The sequence below is a fragment of the Leptosomus discolor genome, chromosome 3 (genome assembly GCF_034619465.1).
Source record: "Leptosomus discolor isolate bLepDis1 chromosome 3, bLepDis1.hap2, whole genome shotgun sequence".
NCBI lineage: Eukaryota > Metazoa > Chordata > Aves > Leptosomiformes > Leptosomidae > Leptosomus > Leptosomus discolor.
The window spans coordinates 69,626,338-69,647,896 of record NC_141393.1 but is presented as its reverse complement, the minus strand read 5'-3'; the positions used below and the strand labels follow the sequence as shown (position 1 = coordinate 69,647,896).

The window sequence follows — 21,559 nt, the reverse complement described above, 5'->3', positions numbered from 1 at the left end:
ACAGCACGATCGTTCTGAATTTTCAAAATCGTCCACTTTGCAGATCTCACTCTTGCTATCCGAGCTGATTTCCATGCCGTAAACTAAATCAACTGCACTACATCAATGTATTTCTACTTGTCCTAGAGCACAATTAAGAGACATCTAAGTAAACATGCCCATGCCATTTATTTCCCAGAAACACCAGAAACAAAATGTCAAGTTATCTTCTGAGAACTTTCTTGGTTCGATGAGCAAACAACTGCTGGTAGAATACTCCAAATGGAAGATGTTTCCAAGACCATGGCCAATACTGCATAGGCTGGTTTTGGACACATGAAGCCTGGTGCAGAATCCCATCTTGTTACTTCCCAAAGGCAGTCTTGTGCACTGGTCAGACCTTCCATGAAGGCTGTAACTGTGCTTTAGGAGAACTTCCCTGCCTGGGGCGGTGGGCCAAGGAAGCCCCCTGCTTGCTTGGTGGCAGCCCGGGAAGGAGCAAGACCGAGCATCTTCTGGATGTTCTGCGAAAACATGAACAGAAGAACAGGACAGTGTCAGACCATGATGAGGGAGACAAAGAGGAAGAAATCCCCACTCTGCTTACAAGTACAACCTTCCCACTAGTTTCAACAGATTCAGATTCTTACCCACATAGATTTACCAGTCTGGGTACTATTTATTTAACCTCTATCCCTATACATTCAAAAAAGCTTAGCACAGAGATGGACAACCATCCACAATGGCTACAACTAGAGCTGGGCCACTCTCCCCCACCTCAACAAAAGCCTTATGATCATTAAATCCACATTTTGGTTGAGGGAACTTTTCCACCTCCAGCTACACACCACACACAGTCAGCTGGCAGGTCCTTCGTTAATGTCATAGAATCATTAGGTTGGAATAGACGTCTGAGATCATCAAGTTCAACCATTGACCTAATACCACCATGCCCACCAAACCATGTCCCAGAGTGCCACATCAGCGCATTTTTTGAACGCCTCCAGGCATGGTGACTCCGCTTCCTTGGGCAGCCTGTTCCAATGTTTGACAACCCTTTTTGTAACAAAGTTTTTCCTCATGTCCAATCTAATCCTCCGTTGGTGCAACCTGAGGCCATTCCCTCTCATCCTATGACTAGTTACTTGGGACAAGAGACCGACCCCCACCTCACCACAACCTCCTCTCAGGTAGTTTTAGACAGCGATCAGGTCTCCCCTCAGCCTCCTCTCCTCCAGACTAAACAGCCCCAGGTCCCTCAGCCGCTCCTCATAAGACCTGTTCTCCAGACCCTCCACCAGCTTCATTGCGCTTCTCTGGACACGCTCCAGCACCTCAACATCTTTCTTGTAGTGAGGGGCCCAAAACTGCACACAGTGTTCAAGGTGCGGCCTCACCAGTGCCAAGTACAGGGGCACGATCACCTCCCTACTCCTGCTGGCCACACCATTTCTGATACAGGCCAGGATGCTGTTGGCTTTCTTGGCCACCTGGGCACACTGCCGGCTCATGGTCAGCCGGCTGTCGACCAGCACCCCCAGGTCCCTCTCTGCCGGGCACCTTTCCAGCCACTCATCCCCAAGCCTGTAGCACTGCACGGGGTTGTTGTGACCCAAGTGCAGGACCCGGCACTTGGCCTTGTTGAACCTCATACAATTGGCCTCGGCCTATCAATCCAGCCCGTCCAGATCCCTCTGCAGAGCCTTCCTACCCTCGAAGCAGATCAACACGCCCACCCAATTTAGTGTCATCTACAAACGTAGTGAGGGAGCACCCAATCCCTTCATCCAGATCATCGATACATGTTTAAAAAACAACCTACAATAGTCATCTTTGCAATTTAACTGCAGTGTGCACACCAGAGCAGGTTCCTAGCATCTGCCTGCAGCAGAACCACAGCAGCCCTCGGGTTTTCACAAGTTCCAGAAGCCACTGTTGATGGTGTCCATCAGGGCCTGAGGTCTGCAAGCTGGCAAGGAAGGCTCTCTCCTAATGCAGCCGGAATTTGGGTCAGCAACATGGCAACCAGAGCGTGTGCCAAGTTCAAGTCAGGAGCTTAGGCACAGAATTAAAATGAATGCTAGTGATGCAGACAGAACAATGGTTCGGTGGAGACATGCAGTATAACAGGACATATGTAGCAAAACCCAAAACCTGACTATTGAGATGACCTCATCTGCATCTGAGCAGGGCATTTCAGTGGAAAACAACAAACAAGGAAAGAATTAAGTAGCAGAGCCAGGCATTAGTTAAAAAACTCACAGCAGAATATTTAAATTTGATGTTTTTCTTGATTTTTATGAAATTCCTTTTAAATTTTGCAACAGTGCAACTACAAAGAGCAACCAGTTCTTTCAGTTTCATCCTTCACTGTAAATAACTACAGCTCAAGATGCTGCTTATGCAGTGCTGGCAAAACAGGGCCATCTGATGCAAGGGAAAGAAGAAAACAACTGTGTCCTCCTCATGTCACCAGCTGAGTCCTGGCTATCAGGACAACGAAAAGAGGATTCTCTTCAAACCCAAGTGCCCTCTCCAAAATAACTGTCAGGACAGGACAGATAGCAAGGTCATAGAGTTCTTGAACTTTTTGATCACAGGAGACCAACCAAAAAAAAAAAAAGGAAAAGGTAGAGCTTCATAATCCCACAGTAGCTAAATTAAAAAAATATATTAAAAATTGGGACTCATACCTGGTGGAGAGGATGGAAAGGAAGGTTTCAGCCCACACACAAGCATGAAAGTAAAGGAGGGGAACACTTGAAAAGGAATTACACCAGGTTTAATCCATGGCCTACATAAAGCAGCCACTGTTTGATATTCAGCAACTGAATACATATGAGAGCATTTCACTGTGGGAGACTCGTTCATGTGGTTCCTCTTCTCAGAGCTTCCTTAGTCAAGAGATGGACAGAAAGGAGAAAACAAAAGCAGCAGCTAAGGGACAGATTTAGCATCACCAGAGGGTGCTGCAGAGCCAGCAGCAGGCAGGACCTGGATCCTACCAGCTTCCTACCGGCTCATCCATGGAGCAGATGCACTGCCTCCTCCCTGTCCCTTCAAGAATCAAGAGAGAGGATAACCGTGGTGCTAAAGGTTACTCCTTCTGCTTGAACAGTTCCAAGAGGAAGAGAGATGACAGCTTGTCTGTATGTGGACTCAAGACTCCAGTCACTCTCCAGCATTACCCTTCCATAGTAGTCCCCTCCTCGCTGTGGAAGGCAGCTAGCCTCCTGCACTAGCTGCAAAGCAAGTTTTGCTGGACAGCAATCCTGAAGCCTACACAGCTGGTAACACCAGGGCTGGTGAAAGGTCCAGCAGAAACCTGTCCTGTCTGCTGTCGGCCACATTGCACAGGGGTCTGCAGAGTCTACTTCCAACACAAACGAGACGGTCACCTTCAGGAACAGGGCAGGAAGACTTAAGACTTAAGGATCCAAATTCCTCAGCTGAGCTCTTCTGAACTTTCCTCAAATGACTGCAGGAAGGCCAAAACCTGCTCCTGCTTTTGTCTTCAAACCCAGAAGGGGCCTCAAAGACAAGGCAGCGAGTGGCTCCCTGCCCCAAGATCAGGCCGTGTGGGAAAGTGCACTCCTGGCAGTAGGGATAATTGCTGGCTCCCCTCCCCACTGGGAACAAGTTTCAGAGAGAAACAGCCTAATCTACAGTTCAAGCACGTGTGAAAAGGAAGTGAAGACCAGCAAACGCCTGAGGAACAGTAGCATACTCCTCTTCACAAACAGCACAGGTGAAGGCTGGGAGCTCAGAAACAGGAGCAGGAACAGAGGATGTAACCCTGACATTATGTCTCCCGCCCAGCCCAGCAGCAGACTTTCCCAGCTGAAACCCAACAGCTCAAGGACCCTTGGAAGGCCTCTCCCAGCAACCCTCCTCTCTCCAAACAGGAAGGCAGGAGGAACTAGGGGACAGGATTTACGTGCCAAGGAGAGCTGGGAACAGTGCAAAGGAAGTTACTCACTGCGAGTTGACTATTTTGGGAGATGTTGGCCAGGTCACAGGCAGCAAGCTTCCCAGTCAGTGTTTGAAGAGTTTATCACCCCCACATGCCTGAGGACCACATGAAGAGACTGCCTGATGCTGCTACTGCCCATCCCACTAATGTCAGTTTACTCACTGTCCAGTTAAGTCTCCCCACCCCCACATACTGCCCTGCATTTCTCTCCAGGTCTCTGTTTTTTTCCACACACACAAGAGTTCCTCTACTTCTGAACTCCACAGGGACATCTCTCTTCCCTGCCTCTGACCCCTTCACAGGCAGCTTCAGGATTTAATGGAAGGCCGAGGGATGTATGGTCTCCTCAGTTTGTTTGCAACCTGTTCCCTGACTTTTGGTATACCTCCACTTCTGTTGTGTCAGCAGCATCAAGATAGACACTAACTCCCACGTCAGTTCTCCTCCCTTGGGCTAACCGCTGTTTTGAAGCTGACTTGGAGAGATTTCACCTTTTGCACACAGCGAAACACAAAAGGTCACAAAGCTTTCACCTACAAGGTCATTGAAAGCACCAAAAGCAAGTCTTTGGCACCATTTTAAGCCCTTAATTACTTCCCTCCCCTCCCCCCAACCTCTCACAGCCCTTCAAAGTCCTCTTCCCAATGCTGTTATCACCCAAGCTCCTTCAAATATTAAGTAATGAAACCAAGAGCAGGATGCCAGCAATCACAGCTTCAGTTCCTAGCTTCTGCACAGTGTCTGGTCTCTGTCCTTCCCTCCATGTAACAAGGAGGAAGAAACTGAGCTGTCTAACAGCTGGACAACAGCAGATGTAGTTAACCAAGACCACGTAGGTAAGACAGCACTGTGAAGACTGTAATCTAATACTTCAGAGCAAAAAACACCCTTCTCCAAAGCAATAAAGTAACTTCTGTCCTCCATAGGGCCATCAGCATGAACTCTCAAGCATAATGTCAATTTTTTTTCCCGGAATTTCTCTTGAAAGCCCAACCCACTGTAAACAACTCCACATTTCTGCCCAGAACCAGACCAGACGACCACTCAGTTCATGCCATCTACTGATTTCACAATAGGAAACACCAGGAAATGCCCAGGACTAGAACTAACCACAGGAATTATATTTTTGGACAAAAAAAATTCATGGGGGATTTTTCAGCAAGGGAGTTCCCCGATCAAGCCAATGGGTGCAGAAAAATCTTGCTGACAGTGCTACCTCGTTCCATATAATAATCTGCAACATTGGAAAGAAGGGGCTTTTCATGTAACAGGTAACACAGAGCAGTACCAGACAAGACCCCCTGAAGGAACAGCATCAAACCACAGAATTCCAGGAATTCAGGAAGCTAATCCTAAAACCAAAAAAGGTCTCATTTCTTTCAAAGCAGCAAGCACCGCTCCCAGTCACTGGGAAGCGAAACAAGATTTGGCTTGCAGAAGATAATGAGGAAGCCCCTGGCCTTTGGTACTCTGAAGCTGGCCCTGCTTGGAGTGAGGGGTGGGCCAGATGATCTCCAGGTGGTGCTTTCAACATAAATTGTTCTACAATTCATTAACTGCTTTCACCTAGGACCAGACACAGATCCATTTCAACACAAGCACCCAATACAGAGGTCTATGGAGAATTCGATTCACCAGCATGCACTTTGTGACTCCAAAGGAACTCTCTATTATTAAGCTGCTCCATCAAGCTCATCCAAACTTCTGACAGCAGTTGGCATAACACGCCACTTCCCTTTGCTGATCTGCTTTAAGTCAAAGTCCCTTGGCACCACCTGAGGAAAAGCAACAGAGTCTGTCAAGGAGAAAAGCAGCAAGAATTCAGGAAGTGAATCAAAGAAAAAGGAAACAAAGACAGAAGAGCAGATAATTCGCAGCTAGTTGCACCAGCATTCATCCAGGCCCCAGAGTCTATATTAACTCATCCCCAGCACTCTCTGGGGAAATCTGGCAAACAAATTAGACTTCTGGTTGCACTGAGAAGGCCCACTTGTCCTTACCAACCATTCTGCCACTTAAGCTGCTAGCGAACCTTCCTGAACAGGCACTTCCCTTATCCTCACTGCTGCTTCCCTTTTCAAAAGATAGGACTAACCAGCTTTGCTGGGGAGCTATATGTAGCCTACTCTTGGCTTATCATACTCAGACCCCCTTTCTGTGTCACATCCATAATACTAGGGGAGACTTGACACCAAAGGTAAAGTCCTTAAGACTCTGGAAAAAAAAAATATCGGTCAGCAAAAACAGGAAGGACAAACCCAAAAGAACAGGTTTAACTCTTTCCTCACTTTTCTAGCAAATTTATGGACTGATTGAAACTTTATAGAACCTCAAGCCACCAAGGAAGTCTCCCCTGAAGACACTACACTTCTCATATTACTGCAAAAGTAGTAATTATTAAGAAGTAGTACTTAAGATTGGCTTCTGATGGAGACAATCTCTTGGTATGGCAATCCACAAAGTTATCAGACACACACGCACACAAGGAAGGAACCATTTCTGCCAGCTCTGTCCTAGTGCCCTGGTGCAAGTCTCCAATCAAGTCTTCCACACCAGTCCAGGATAGTGGCTTTTTTTATGATCCCAACCTAGAACTGCTTTGAATATGAAGCATAGGAATGAAGGCAAACACAGAAACCACAAACAGACCAAAGACTATACATGCAAAACTAGACAGCAGTAACAGACTCCGCTTTATGGAGGAAGACGTGCTTTCCCTGCTCCAGGCATGCAAGAGACACAGCAATGTACTCACCTGTCTGATTGACATCGTGCAGAGAATGTAGAGGAAGATGAAGGAGCAGTCAGTGTAATCCTCACCCAGAAGGTTGCGGTGGGAGAGACCCTGGATGTATGAGAGGGGGATAAACGGAAGCTTTGCCACGACTCGGCCATCAAATCTGGAAAAGGGAGCACTGGATCAAAACTGGGGAGAGTAAAAGTGTCTTTGGCTACAGAAAGAACAAGTGAGCATCTTCAACAGCCCATGAAGAGCAGGTAAGACCACACAGAAGGCTAAAAAGCCATGCTGCCTTCTCCAGCCCACCTCTATGCACACTACACCTCTGTCATAAAGCCCTCGACACCCAATCATCCACAGGGTAAGCCTGCTTCCCTCAGGAACAGTTTTGCCATAGTCAAAGACAAAGTGTTTCATAGTGATTTAAGTGATCACCTGGACAAGCTGTTGGTTCATAAAATCTTGGTTGTTTTTTGCAGTTTACTAGTGTATTTTATTTAAAAGTCAAATTTAGCAGATCACTTCCCAGAATACATCAGCACTTGAACAAAAGATGGATGACTATCACCCTGCTGTATTGCAGCAACTGCAAGAAGATGGACTCTGCTTTAAGCAGAAGAGTATTTTCTAAGCACAGCATAAACCAAAGACGCCTTTTCCTTTCCTAGAGCAGCTATACTTCTCAGCACAAGAAGGCTGCATCAACAGAATGCTTTTTAATACCAACACTCTTCTCTGCATTAGCTCTGAAGATGAAGGCAGTGCAGAGGCAGGACGATACCACGTATTCCAAACAGGCTGTCCTGCTCCTGGAACTCCTCCAGGTCCACATTCCAGGGCATCAGGCAGAGTGTGAATTCTGGCCAGTTTGCAAAGATTTCTTCCAACCCAGGCAGTCGACCCAATCTTTTGAAGTAAGCATGTATGATGCCTCATCAGCATGTGCATATTTGGATGCTATTTTCTCTGCATGCACTGATTTTCTAACAGGTGTTTCTTGTTTCAAGAGATCCTAAATGAGCGTTCTTTCCTGTGGAGATGAATTCACACAGCTACAACTCAAACACACACCAACTTTGTTTACATCTCACAGGCAGTTTGGCAAAAGAGCTAGGAACGGATGTTTATCTCCCTGTAACATCCCCCAGTGGCTTAAAATTCTGCGTTATTCCTGCTGTGAGAATGACAAGTACTTCAGCAGTAGCACCACGAGGTACCTGCTTTTAATTCCATCAGGTTTTCACAGTTACCGTGAAGGGGTACTGAAATGTACAACTCTGAGTAAGACCAAGAACTGATTGCATCAAGAAGTTTCTGACAAGAGAAAACGGAGACACACAGAAGTCGCTTTCTCTTCCAGGAGAAACTCCATCTGCTTGGGGGCCACCATCACTACAGATCTTGCTGTCCTAGCATACCTTTTACACCACAACAGTCACTCAGCTGCCGATCTTCAGCACAGCACTCTCCTCTTTGGGTTTAAACCAGCCGCCTTGACACACATCATTCTAGCACGGTCCACCCTGCTGCCCCATTACTACTGACGCTCTAAGGAGAGCCAGTCATCACAGTAATTTCCATTTTGGCTAAGCTGGCACTCGGCAAATGAGGTACCCAGCCACAGAGTAGCAACGTCTGCACAGTACTTGTCCAAAGGCTGGCACATCATGTTACTTCCATGCAATTCCTGCTCCTTTTGACCCACAAAGCAATGAACTCATTCAAGAACAGGAAAGACTAGCAAATGAGGCTACAGCCATTGCAGGTGTCAGCCACCCTTCTCCTCCTTTTCATACCACACCCACAGGGTCTCCATGGATGACCTGGCAGTAGCAGCTTCCCAGAGGGAGCCTAAGAGCCTCCTGAATTCATAACTGAAGTAATCTCCTCCCGAGACAAGCAGCTGCTCTTTATGCCATATCAAGAGAATGACAGTACCAGCTCCATCAAACCATTTTATCAGCTTCAAACAGTGCAAGTACAACCCACTAGAGCTGCCATACAGATACAAACGCACTAGCTACTTTGTATTGATATCGGGAGCAAAATTTAACTAGCTAGCCCCAAAGGCAAGACAGTCAAACCTTTAGATTTTAATTCAATAGCCTCAGCCATTAGCAAGAAAGCTATTTCAATTCAAACAATCAGTGAGCTCTCTGGATACTCCTGCTGTTCATGTTCAGTTTCCCTTTACAGAAAGGGACAGTTAAAGGAAATATATGCCCAAAAAGCTTTGTGTCAACTCTGTGGGTTGTAGCGTGGTCTCCGTGGGCAGGAATCCTCAAAAGAGGAGTAAGACAAGCAAGCTTGGTTGTCTTAAAGGAGAAGAAACCAATAAACTGTTTTTTTTTCAGGTCGATATATATGGAAGGAGGAGCCACACAGGATTTAACCAAAATCAATTCCTTCCTAAATCTCTTAATGAAGTTACAGTCCTGTAACACTTACCAGCCGCAGCATACCCTGAACTGCCTCTTCCCACTCTAGGAAAGTGGGCAGAGTAGGGTTGCTTTTGAGTTTGTTTCAGGGTGGTGTTTGTATTGCACCCAAACAGCTAGGCAAGCACTTGGAAGGCCGCAGGTGCAGCACCACAAATCCCACACAGACACTATGTTGCTGGGCACATGACTCATGATGCACTTCCATCCCTGCTCAGGGCTCCAGTGAAATGAGACATCAATGACTCAAGACTGTACCAAAATTTTAAAGTTCTTTAGCGCTGTGTTCCTCTGCTCAGTTTCACAGTGTTCCACAGAATGCTAGATGCTGAAGTCTGACTAAGCTGAATAAATAAAGAGTCCACACAGTGGCACTTCTGTTATTACCCCCTGTTTGCAATTTATCCACCCACAGATCTGCAGTAAAACAACAATAGACTGTATCCTGGGGACTGCTAGTACAAAGGCCAAAGGTTTTGGTGCCCAAGAACATAAACTCCGGTTTGCAGGACAAGTACCTTGCCCAGATATTAAGCAGCCTCCCAGAGGTTATACTAACCATACTCATGTCATCTTCAGATTTAATAGCCAATGGGAAGTTCACATTTCAAGACTGAATCAAGTTTTAAAAGCTAATCAGTCTTTCAGTTTTGCAGGTCTGAAACAAAGCTGTTTATAACCATGCAAACCAGTTCGGCCTTTTTTTTTGTTTTTTTTTTTAAACCAGACCTATCTCAGGTCATTTTTAAAGCAAAGGAAGATAAAAACCCAAGCCTGGACCTGTTAGTATCTTGACTCTGATCACCTTAAGTAGGGCGACAAACTCTGCAATTATAGCTTATTTCTAAGGGCAAGGGAGCTGACCCAGTTTTGCTTGCGAGAGCATTCTTTGGTCACGCTATTATAGTGAAGCCAAAGCAGCTGAAGATTGTAGCTGCTGCCCTGACATCTACCAAGCTTGCCCTAATCAAGATGTTCCCAAGCAGAAAGAATGTTGGAGTTGTCTGGATTACATGTAGTTTGTTCAATTTGATACATCCAGCGTGCAGGGTTCCCTCTTGAGCACAACGTGTGTATGGTAACCAAACAACCACATCTTCATATGAAACACTGATCCATTTTACTCAGATTAGTTATGGTTCTGGTAGGGATTCTGACACTGTAACACTTCAGGTGATAGAGGGAAGGTGGAAAATATATTCACCATGAAAATTTAAGAAAAACCCAATAAGTTGACACTTACATGGAGTTAAACATTCCCATCAAGGCAGTGAAGCAGAAGCCAATGGCAAACATGGATTTCATCCGAACCTGCAAGCGGAAAGGTCAGAGACAATCAAAACAACAGGGCTACACCGAGGGATTATGGGCTCATACCCTTAAGAACACGCTTTGTACAACATCACTGGAATCCAGAAGGAAAAAAGATGACCCAGAAGGTCAGAGGGTTTGTAGAAGTGACTGTAGAACTCCCAAAGAGAAGTTTGGTCAACAGCTGGGTATAAAGGCAGCCACAGAATGGACCACTGATGTGAAGAGCTGCTTGGCAGGGGAGCGCTCAAGAATTGTCCTGTTACCTTCCACAGGTTGTTTTTTTTTTCCTTAAGCCTATACAACCAACCAGCAGGGGATCATTATGAAGACAGAACTTACAAGAGGAAGTCAGACAAAGCAATTCTACTTTGAAAACATCACAGAGACTTATAAAAATGAAAACAACTAAGGCTGGGCATGAGATGAGGCAGTAACTGCTGGAGAACTCTGTGGCTCATATTAAAAATCTGCAGCTATTAGAGATAATCCAGAAGGACCTGTCAGGAGGAAAAGCCGCTATATCTGCCAATTGAACAAAGTCTTTCCATTGGAAAGCTGACCAAAATCTTCAGCAGTTGGGAACTGGCTTTAATTTTCTTACCATTGACAAGTCTCTGTTGTTATTCTTCAGTTTCTCTTCTTGTCTCTCTGGAATGACAAAACCAACAACAGTTATAACCAGTTATCAGAGTGATTTCATTTCCAGCAATACTTAACCTTCTTGGCACTCTAAACAAATTAACACATCCAAAACCACCTCCAGCTCTCTATGGCAGACAGTATAAACTGAAAAACTGTACATAGCCAACTGCTTCACCACAGCAACATGCAGCAAAGCAGGCACAAAAGAGAAGGAGGCTAGAATCATGCATTCAGCACTTTTGAAAGAAATGCATAGAATGTCAAATTTGCTAACTCAACCAACTAACACAGTAGCACGAGCACTGTTGCCAGAAAACAAAGACAGTGCCTCTATATCACACTTCCGAAAGAGAGCAGTCTCAATTTACTGCACACCAGGCTCACCATTATAAATACATTACATAAGCATTTCATTTTGGAGCGTCAGAAGGGACTCCAAAACCGCACACAGAGCTGGGAGCTGCACCTCAGCCAGGCTAACATCCTGCTGGTCTTAGTAATGACTTTTGGACCCTTGTCACACCTAAAAGATTCTCCAAAGAGGAAAGATGTTTTCTACAGTAATTTTAGTAGTGTGTGTAACAGTATGCTTTGCAGAGAATACTCTCAAAATACTACTTTGGAAATTTAGTGTGGCCTTAAGTCATGACAAATTTCAAAGATGCCCAGTTTTCTGGGAAGGAATTTTCCATGCCCCTCACTGGAGGACTGCTCTGGCCTCAAGCATTATCCGCCACCTGTCACCATCTTGTCCCTTGTCCACTGTGCTCCTCTCAGACTGAGGATCCAGAGGGGCAGCCAGGCCTTGGAAGCAACACCTAGCTGAAGTAAGGAAGTGGACAATGCAGAAATAGCCAAAGAACAGTGCGAGTGAAGAGAGGAGGGGATGCAGAAGGACTGTCAAAGGCTGTTCAGCATGTGAGTTGTCCAGCGGATCCCTGCTGAAGTTTCAGTACAAGAGGCCCACAGCACAGAAGCTCAACAGTTATCTTTCAAGCCCCTGCTAAATACAGGGATTTGCAGTATGCGTTATGAAAAGCAACAGCAACACCCCTATCCAATTTCTTAGAATCCTCATTGCTGTTTTCAATTGCACCTAACTACTAACCTTCCCCTCTGGCAGTAACTTTCCAGACACCTGCTTCCTGATCCAGGTGGAGAGTTTTGTTCTGGGCAATTTCAGCAACCACAGGCCAGCTCTTTAGGAATCACATTTGGCACAAATACTTGTTTTTTCCCCTCTGCTACATAACTAACCATCTATCGAGACGGGCTAAAGGTTACATAGGGATAAAGAATACAGCCCTGATCCCCCAATACACCTGACCTGTTTCTCACCCATTTCTATAAATTCGAAACAAACAGGCTCTGGGTGTCCCACCACCTTACATAAATGGTCTATTCCTGCCCAAGTCATACATAAGCAGCATTTAAGTACTCTGCTAGATAGCTGGGTAGAGGCACAGAGAAAGAGCAGTGGGTCAACAAGCAGCACCATGGAGTCCAAAATCATCTAATTCCGCTCAGTGGAACACAAACCATGAGGATACAGCAATAATATTATTTGCTAGCACTGTTTCTTTGGTTTGCTTCTGGTTTGCTGTCTACATAGCACTCGTGGGCTCCTGGGAACGTCACTGTCTTTTCTTCTAGGGACACATGGACACAGAAAGCAGTAGCAAAGTTTAAGCTAACAACTCCTTAAGCTGAAAAGGCAGAAGGCTGCACCATGATGTTAAGGGTGCCCTGTTCCAGCAGTACGAAAGGTGATTTAGACACAATGTGACTGAAGTTGGCTCATTCTCTACTTAAAAAGTTTGATAAATAGGAAACACCAAATCAAGCCTTCCCATGCAACTTTCACCCTACCTCCTTGTGCATATGCATGATTCATCCCTTACGTAACCAAGTAATTAATATCATACACAGACCGTCTGCCTTATTCTGTGCACAAACCAGAATGGCAACCAAGGCAGGTGTGTACCACAGCTGTGACTTATGGTAGAATTTAAAGGAACTCCAGCACAAGTTACTGGGATCAGAGATTTCAGAAGCAGTTAACAGCTGAGAGTCATTTTTGGGATGTCCAGCTTGACATTTACAGACTGATTTTTCAGAAACACTGAAAACGCCTCAAAACAAATGACACTGAAGTTATGCAGCACTTGCAAAAACAAAAATCAGTCTTGGTATCTTAGGCTTGGCCAGCAAGCATCACAGCAAACAAAATCAGTGGTCATTTCCTAAGTTCCGTTCTTAGTTCCTTTGTGCTTTGTTTTTCATTTGCAAAACAAGATTATTTCAGTGTATAAAAAAATTGGTGGAGCATCTGAATTCCTCAGATTCTACTGTTTATTAGTTTAGTCCAAAGCACAAGTAAAATATTCTCTGCTAGGAATATAGTTTGGATGGTGCCCTGCAACACCACATTGAAAAGTGACCGTATGTAACAACAGTACGTAATATTAAAAAGTTGCCTTATCCACCAAGTGGTATTCATCCCATGCAGGCATTATTCAATATTAGCAACCAAAAACGCACAAGAGGAAGAATTTTGGCTCCTGTTCCTTCAAGAGTCTAGTGATAACAGGTTTTATACCTAGGAAGAACTGTTTGAAGATATGTTTATAATTATTCCCAAGCTTTGTACAGATCAAATGACTAATCCAGCTACCTGGTGTTACAGAGGAATGAGGAAACCAACTCCCAGGAGCTCTCAGAAATGTTCCTGCCACGATTTCTGTAATAACTTAACTGAGCTTTGCTGCACGTTTTACTTCAGAGTCCTGCAGATAACAGAACTTTCTAAAGCTGATGTCCATTAAACATCTACCACCTTGTTCTTGTATAGTTCAGTACTTAAGAGTTACTTTTACCCAGAAAGACTTAAGCTTATCGACAATTTAAAAAATGTAAAAAAAAAACCACTACTTAACATCGAGCAAAACTAATTTATCAAACTTGAAATAAATCTAAGCACAGTTACAGTTAACATGCAAACACCTTCAGCTCTGAAGTGTTCAAATCAGAAAAAAATGAAAGATCAAAAAAAATCACAGTCATATAGCTATTGAAAGCTGACAGTGCACTGCAGCGAAGAGCTTTGTCAACAGAAGTTAGTAACAGTCATGGATATAAAGGCTCAAATTGGAGAGAAAGGGAACCAGTTCAGTAAGAAGTGCTGCTCCTCCCAGTGACGCTGCCCTTCTCTGCATTTGACTAAAACCATCAGGAGGCTAGAAATCTCCTGTCTTGGAACAGTATGGCAGAAGTGTTCATATTCCAGTCATCAGGCCAAGAATAAGCTCTAGTACCACTTTAAATAAGTAGTTTTGAAAGGAAGGAAAGGATAATCACTTCCATAGGCTTCTCAACTTCCCCCCATTCTTGGGACACTGCACTCCTCTACCAGTCTTACCTATTTTCTTCTTCTGCTGTCGGCCTGCTGATTCAGTTATCGTCTCCTTCTTCTTTTCCACTGCCAAGCGAAAAGATATTCCATCATTTCTGCACAGGGACGCCACCACCCTTTTTCCACACACCAAATAAAACATTTTATTTCTTTAGAGAACAGGGCACAAAAGGAAGCTGAGTATGACTGAGAACATATTTAGAATCAATAAATTTTAAACCACCAAGGCTGACTCCATCAAACACTTAGAAATAATAATTTAAAAAAATCAAAACCCTGGACGAGGTATCAGAATACTTAAAGGGTTAATTTTAAATTCTGTCAAGAGCCCATCACATTGTTAACTGAGCAGTCTGGGGACAGTTTTGGCTCAAATGACCCTTGCTGATTTGTCATTAGTACTAGACAGTACTTTTGATTCAGCAAGTGTAATGAAAAGAGCTTTGTGGCAAGCTCTGCTCCCGATTATCTGCAGTGGGAAGCAGAATACAGGAAAGCCTGTGTTCTCATACATCCCTTCTTCACAGGCAGGCATTCTCAGGGGAAATGCTGTCCAAGCAGTCGGTCACAGCCTCTCCATTCTTCAATTAATTAGTACTGAAGCATTTCCAATACTTTAAAGTAGAAGCCTAAGCTCTAAGTTACTAAAACCCCAAATCAGACGCTCACCAAGCATCTGCAAACAACTACCACTGCAGCAAAAAAGGCTAACAAAGCCAGCACAGTGAACTTGTAACGCAGTAAATGGGCTGCTCATCTGCAAATGCTCTTCTGCTGACAGCTAGAAGAGCTCTTCCATGAAGTAAGAGACATTTTAATTTAAGACTTATAACAAGAGTACTACAACAAGTGAGGATGATAAAGCATGACTATGGTCTAACAACAGACAGCAGTCCCTCTTCATTCTAAACTCCATGTATCTGTACCATATCTACTCTACCAATGAAAAGACTTGGCTCCTTGTTAGCTCATATAAGCAGCTTAGAGACCTGAGCATTAGGACTCTTCTCCCATATGAAGTACTAGCTCAGCACAGATATTCTATCCTTGATTTCAAAGCAGGTGCAATACAGTCAGCCTTCCAAGTCACACAAGCATTTGTAGTGCTGCTTTCTGAAGTGTCTGTGATACGCGAGTCAGTCATAACCGCCAAGAAAACCACACTAGCCCAGACAAGATACCTAAACATCATCTCTTCTGCGGTAATGTAGTGACACACTGGGTTTTTTTCCAAAGAACAAGCGTATCTCTGATAGGCAGGCTAGCACAAGGGGAAAAAACAGGGAAGTCTGCTCAGAGGGAATGCTGGAGAGAGGTGCCAGATGACACAACACGCCCAGTACTCACAGAATGCTTGCTCCATAACCTTCCTCACGCCAAATCCAGCTGGGGGATCCTGATCAGTCCATCCCAACCCTAGTCCACATAATGCCATGGCCCCCAACTCTAAACCCAACTGGAGAACACTTTGACTCTTTTCAGGCCTACCTGTTGCTCCCAGCCCCCAGCTTCACTCTCGATAACACTATTGAGCCTTATGCCCACACCCAGGAACTCTACAGCCCTAATTCTGTTATGGTTTGAGCAGAACAAATAATTGTCAGGCAGTCTCGCAAACCTGTCTGTGGGAACACACATGACAACACAGCAGCAATTCTAGAGACAGCTTTCAGCCTTGCAAATTTACCACTACATTTGCCCCAGAACACTTACTATAATCTCTGCAGCAGTCTCAGACAATGCTGCGCCTCTCAACAGAAATGAGAGGACAGCAAGAGAGGAAACTAAGGACTATGAGTAACAACGCCTGCTCAAGCACACTATTCAGCCCATCTGTTTTTGCAAATACTAAGGATTGCTAGGATTCTCATGGGACAGCTTAAAGATCTCAAATGTATTTTTTTCCTTTTTCAGATGTGTTAGGTAACAGTTGAGAGGTGTGGCTCAAGTGGTCTACTTTGCAAGTTGTCTGTAAGCCATCAGGTCAGCCAGCTGTCCTTGGAGGCAGGGAGGTGGGAATCCAAGCTGAATTTTTAGCAATTTTTTTTTCTGTTCTACTTTTTTGTTGTTGTTATTGGACATGGGGAATCAAATAAGGAAGTTAGAAACTAATTGAGATGCATGAACCTCACATCTTTCCCATCACAAATTATAGCCTGCATATCAGGAGAGCTACAAAAACCAAACAGCATTAAACTCCACAGCACAAACACACTAGGACATTTAAGTTTTCAGCTGGGTTTCAACTACTTCTCTAACTTGCTCTTCTGGGGCTAATTCTAGCCTACACGTTTTTTGTCAGCCAAGTGGGATTAAAGAAAGGCAGGCAGAGATGCAATCCCCATCTGATACTGCTGTGATGACAAAGGCCCCTAATTTAGGAGCTGACACACAAGCATGACTATACTTCAACTCTTCAGTTTATTTTGCCCAGGGGAAGGCTGGAATAAGCTAGACTGGAAAGAGCACTCTTTGATAATACTGTTCTCTCATGCACTAAGAGCGCCGGCATCATGGTGAAACATTTTTAAGGTAAAACCACTCAGGTTTGGCCCTAGTTCTTGTGTGCTGTCTCTTCCTGCTGCAACTTGCGTAGGGCACATACAATTGAGTTTGAAAGATCACATGAATTTCTCCTCTGCTCCTTGGCTTCTGATACAGCTAGGTCCACTGAAGCACTCCATGCTCAGACTGTCCGGTTTACCATTCCTCTTAATGCCTGATGCGTATCTTCTGACTGCTCACCCTCTGCTCCCTTTTCTCTCCCTCCCTCGTCATTCATTCAACCCCTCCCAGGCCTCTCAGATCTCCTCTCTATGGAAGTTACCTGGGATTTTTTTCTAATCAACTCCATTTGTTTCCATATAGTTTATTTTTACATCAGCTGATGGCTCAGACCTTTCTATCATGGCTTTGTCTTTACCCATCATCCACCATTAATCATCACTTTTACTCTTTACGTATTACGCTTGCCTCTCATGTATCCATTAGTTCTTTCTTACTATAAATCTCAAATTCTCCACTGCCCTTGAAAAGCAGAAACTGCATCTCTGAACCTATTTTAGGCATCTAAAGGAATCTACATATACAGACACTGGCTACTCATGTTTAGAAAAAAAGACGCCAGTACTGATCTCTTACTGCCTCCTGCCCTCCATTAAGAGGGGGGGCAATTCAGACAACGCAACAGGTCTTTGTACTAACCTTCCCTCCAGCAAAAGACAAGGACAGAAATAAGTCCCCTCAGCACGGATTTGTGTAACTTGTAAAATGAGGCTCCTATGAAATCCAAGCTGAAGAAAGTTCTCTCCCTCAGCAGAAGAGGCAGCAGGAATTTCTCAGAGCACAGACTTTATTCAATTTGACATCTGCTAAAGCACAATATAACAAGAGCAGCAAGACATGTTCTCCAATGCCTTAAAAGTACTTACATTTCTTGCTCTGTTTTTCCACTTCAGCCTTTAATCTCTTGTATTTGTCTGTTCGGTATACCAGCACCCAAGTTATACCTGAAACAAATAGTCAGTAAGTAACTAGATGAGTAAAGACCTCTTGCAATAACAGGGATACAAGTTAGCAAATACATATGCAAAAAATACACGTCATGTCTACAAAACCACATTATAATACAGCAAAGGTACCACAAATCACTAGAAAGTTCTGCTATCACTTGCCTTCAAATCCCCGCCTCTAGCTCCATGTAGCAATGGCACCTATCAAAATAAATGTCTTTAGAAGTTATCGGCTATCTTACCAAGCACTGCTGTTTTGTGGGACTAATTCAGTTCCTTCATGCTCATATTTACTGAGCTGTTGCTCACCTTAAAACCAGGAGCAATAACCATCTTTGTGTTCTGCACTTTCATACTACTTAATTAAGGCCTGAGGAATAATTCCTGCTCCTACCCGTTAAGAGTAGCACATTTTGAAAAGCCAAATAGAGGTATTAGGCTAGAAAAGACCTCAAGAGATTCTCCAGTCTAATTCCTTGCACTCAAACATGATCAAAATGAGTTGTGCCACAAGTACAGAACCAGTGGTTTGCAAACAGTTTAATCCAAGGTCCTACACAACGGTTTGTGTCTTTTTCTTGGCTTTGGTTTAACAATAGGACTGTGCTACCGGGTCCCAGGGACGACCAGCTGCAGAGAAGGGAACCCTGGAGATGCTTCTGAGGTCAAGGCAGCTTTGTGCTGTGAAAGGCAACAGACACGTACACAATCTAACACCAAATGCAATGCAGTAGGGCTCCTAAAAAACAAGTATCATATTCCACTTGGGACTCTCCCTGCCCTTGAATGCCCAAGACAGCATCTGGAAGCTCTGGGAGATTTTGGGATATAGCTCAGTGCCAGGAAGAGGGAACAGCCTCTGACTTTGACTACCCCAAAAGGCATCTATCCAACCTGTTCTTAAAAAGCTGCACCTATTTGAATACGCTACAATTTAAAAAGTCTTTTCAAGCAGCCTAAGTCACCATCATTGCAAGTTCAAGCGATTTCTTCACATGCTTCCCACAACAGCTACAGAAAATCACCAGTGATCTCTTTCAGGCACACTGAAAACTGTTAGTCCACCGCCCCGCCCCCCCCCCCTTCTTTTATCTAGACCAAACAAGCCCAATTCCCACCGCGTTGCATCATAGATCGGTTTTGCTCAAGAGGTATTCCATGGGCTGCCTATACCGGCCTTCAAGCACCAGGCCTCCAGATAGCCCTGAGTAACTAAACCTCGTTTCACGCCCTTACCGTCCTGCTCTTCCTCCGACACCCGCCCTCCCTCCCCGGTGTTCCCAAGCCCAGCCTTTAACCCGCTCCCTCCCAGCGCTCAGGGGCCGACGCAGCACAGCCGAGGAGCAGCCTCCTGCCAGCCCCCTCCCGGCCACCCCCGAGCCGCTCCGGGCCCTCCCTATGCCTTCCGCTGACAGGACCGGCGGGCCAGGACGGGCCCCAAGGCCTCCCCGCTCCGCCAGAGCCCAGCCGACAGGGCCCACCGGCCCGCCGAGGAGGGGACGCCGCCACCCGCCCCGCAGCGGCCCAGCACTCACCCTCGGCCAGCAGCGCGGTGCACACGGAGATGAAGACGATGAGGAGGGTGTCGGCGAACATAGTGCTCATGGTGTTGCCCGCACCCCCCCACCCCGGTAACGCCGCCGCGCTCCCGGAAACAGACCCCGCCACCCGGAAGCTACCTGGGGGGCACGTTGCCTAGCAACTGCCGGAAGCGAGTGCGGGAGCTTCCGGGAGAGGACGCCGGCCAATCGACGCGGCGCTGATCGAGAAGCCGCGGCAAGAGCGAGGGGAGGGGAAAGCGCGAGGAGACGCTGCTCTGATTGGGCGAGGCGACTGTCAATGGTGGTGGCGGGGCCCCGCTCCCCGCTGGCCTCGGGGAGCGCGGCCCGGTGTCGCCGCGCAGCCTGTCATGGCGGCAGGGGTGTCCCCGGGCACGGTGCTCTTTGGGGAGCGGGCCCGAGACCAGGCGCCTTCCCTGCGGCCGGGGGAGCCGTCCTCCCGCCCCAGCACCGTACGAGTCCTGCACGCCTGGGCCTGGTGGTGCCCAGGCCCTGCGCAGGGCCCGTGGGGGGGCTTCTGCTGCCAACACTGCCTTGCCCACCATCTTGCCAGGCCGTGGCGGCCCACACGGCTCCCTCTGAGCCGCTCTGAGGCCATTTCCAGGGGAAGACACACGGGGCGTTTGCTTTTGTTGAGCGTTCCCACCACAGTCGCCAAGGGCTTGTGTGGAGCAGCCTTCCTGGTTTCTAAAATTGTGCCCTGGGTTAATTTGCCAATGGCATGAATATCCTGTTAGTGCACAGCAGCGGAAGGCGTTTTCTGGGATCAAATATTTACAAATACTGTTGCCTGACCTTTATCAGGATTCATTGCTGGCCAGTTCTCGTACGGCCAGCAGCGGAGTACTGCGTTCAGTAATTCAAAGGGCTGGAAGCAGGGGAGTAAATCTAACATTGCTCTGTGTGTGTGAAACATTCACGGGTGGGATGAGACTAAGAAGAACACTAACGAGGACAGTGAAATAATGGCAAGGATTTAGCAGAGAGACTAATTGACTTTTATTGAGGCTCCAGCGGTTACACCTGGAGCAACAGAACTAGACCAAATCCTCAAGTTGTAATGGCATGAGGAGACCTAGAAAGCAGAAATACAGAAAAGGAAACAGGGCAGGCGGGGAAGGGCAGGTTTGTGCTTGTCCTTGCATAATGGAGGAGTTTGCCATCAGCGAAGAGCAATGCACTGTGGGATGACATGCGCAGAGCGGAGTGAAAAATAAGGAAGGTAAAAGGCCCCATCGTTGCCCTTAATCATTCCATGCAGAAAGATGGTGACAAAACCGTAGCTCGGAGAAGGAAACACGAGTAATAAGTGAGGGCGTGAGATTTGGCAGCAAACAAATCCTCTGGAGCCTGGTGACATTTGGATACAAGGAAACACGCAAGCCCCGTGTGTGCGGGTGGCTACGCAATGAGTCGGGAGTCACTGGAAGTTGCAGCGAAGCAGCCTCTGTGCCCCAAGGGAAGTCCCAGCGCTGCCGCCTGGCACGGGGAGCTTTCTGCAAGATTGCAGGAGAACTGGGAGCAGAACCTGGCTGTGAGCAACCAGAGTCCAGAGGGAGTGAGAGCCATCAGGGAGACGGGGGTGAATTAAGGATGGGTATTTCAGTTTAGGGCGAGCAGCAGGAACGTATTAACAGCTGGTGATGTGGCAGAATCCATGATAATATTTTGTGCCCTGCTGTGTGCCACCTCATGCACTTGGCTGTGCTGTATGCTGTCCTCCGCCCCCACTCCCTTTCTTGAGAACTCTCTGGCTTTCCTGCCTGTGAGATGTGTCAGTATCAATCAAGGCAATATTTGGAAATAGTTTCTCTTCCACCACTATGGGAAAAGATTCACAGGATACCTGTTATTGGTACCGAACATGGTCTTTCACAGAACACTTGGGTGGCAGAAGCCAGGCCAGGCAGAGACAGTGACATGAACCTCTTTCCTCTCTGTTGTCTGTGCTTTGAACGGGAGGTAGAGGTGACATGGGCTCTTTGTAATT

At 46.1% G+C, this 21,559-nt stretch overlaps 1 protein-coding gene across 2 annotated transcripts; it reads right to left on the bottom strand.

The window, feature by feature from the left end:
• Positions 1–149: 149 nt before the first annotated feature.
• TMCO1 (transmembrane and coiled-coil domains 1) lies at positions 150–19,669 on the bottom strand. Of its 2 annotated transcripts, none has more exons than XM_086462438.1 (7): positions 19,546–19,669; positions 17,930–18,007; positions 14,505–14,564; positions 11,046–11,092; positions 10,374–10,441; positions 6,708–6,852; positions 150–503 (listed from the first exon to the last, which is right to left on the bottom strand). In XM_086462438.1, the coding sequence occupies exons 1-7, from the start codon at positions 19,613–19,615 to the stop codon at positions 405–407; spliced, it is 567 nt and encodes a 188-aa protein (XP_086318564.1). In that variant the 5' UTR covers positions 19,616–19,669; the 3' UTR covers positions 150–404. The 2 variants fall into 2 exon arrangements, with proteins under 2 accessions (XP_086318564.1, XP_086318565.1); XM_086462439.1 differs by having other exon boundaries at positions 6,708–6,797.
• Between the last annotated feature and the right edge of the window lie 1,890 nt (positions 19,670–21,559).

Bases quoted from the DNA above. Each gene is read 5' to 3' on its own strand.
- TMCO1 (XM_086462438.1), bottom strand. From the start codon at position 19,615: ATGAGCACTATGTTCGCCGACACCCTCCTCATCGTCTTCATCTCCGTG. The intron at 10,442-11,045 runs GTAAGAAAATTA...TTCCGCTTGCAG, and splicing joins ACAACAGAGACTTGTCAATG to GTTCGGATGAAATCCATGTT. The intron at 6,853-10,373 runs GTAAGTGTCAAC...TCCCTTTTCCAG, and splicing joins ATGGGAATGTTTAACTCCAT to ATTTGATGGCCGAGTCGTGG.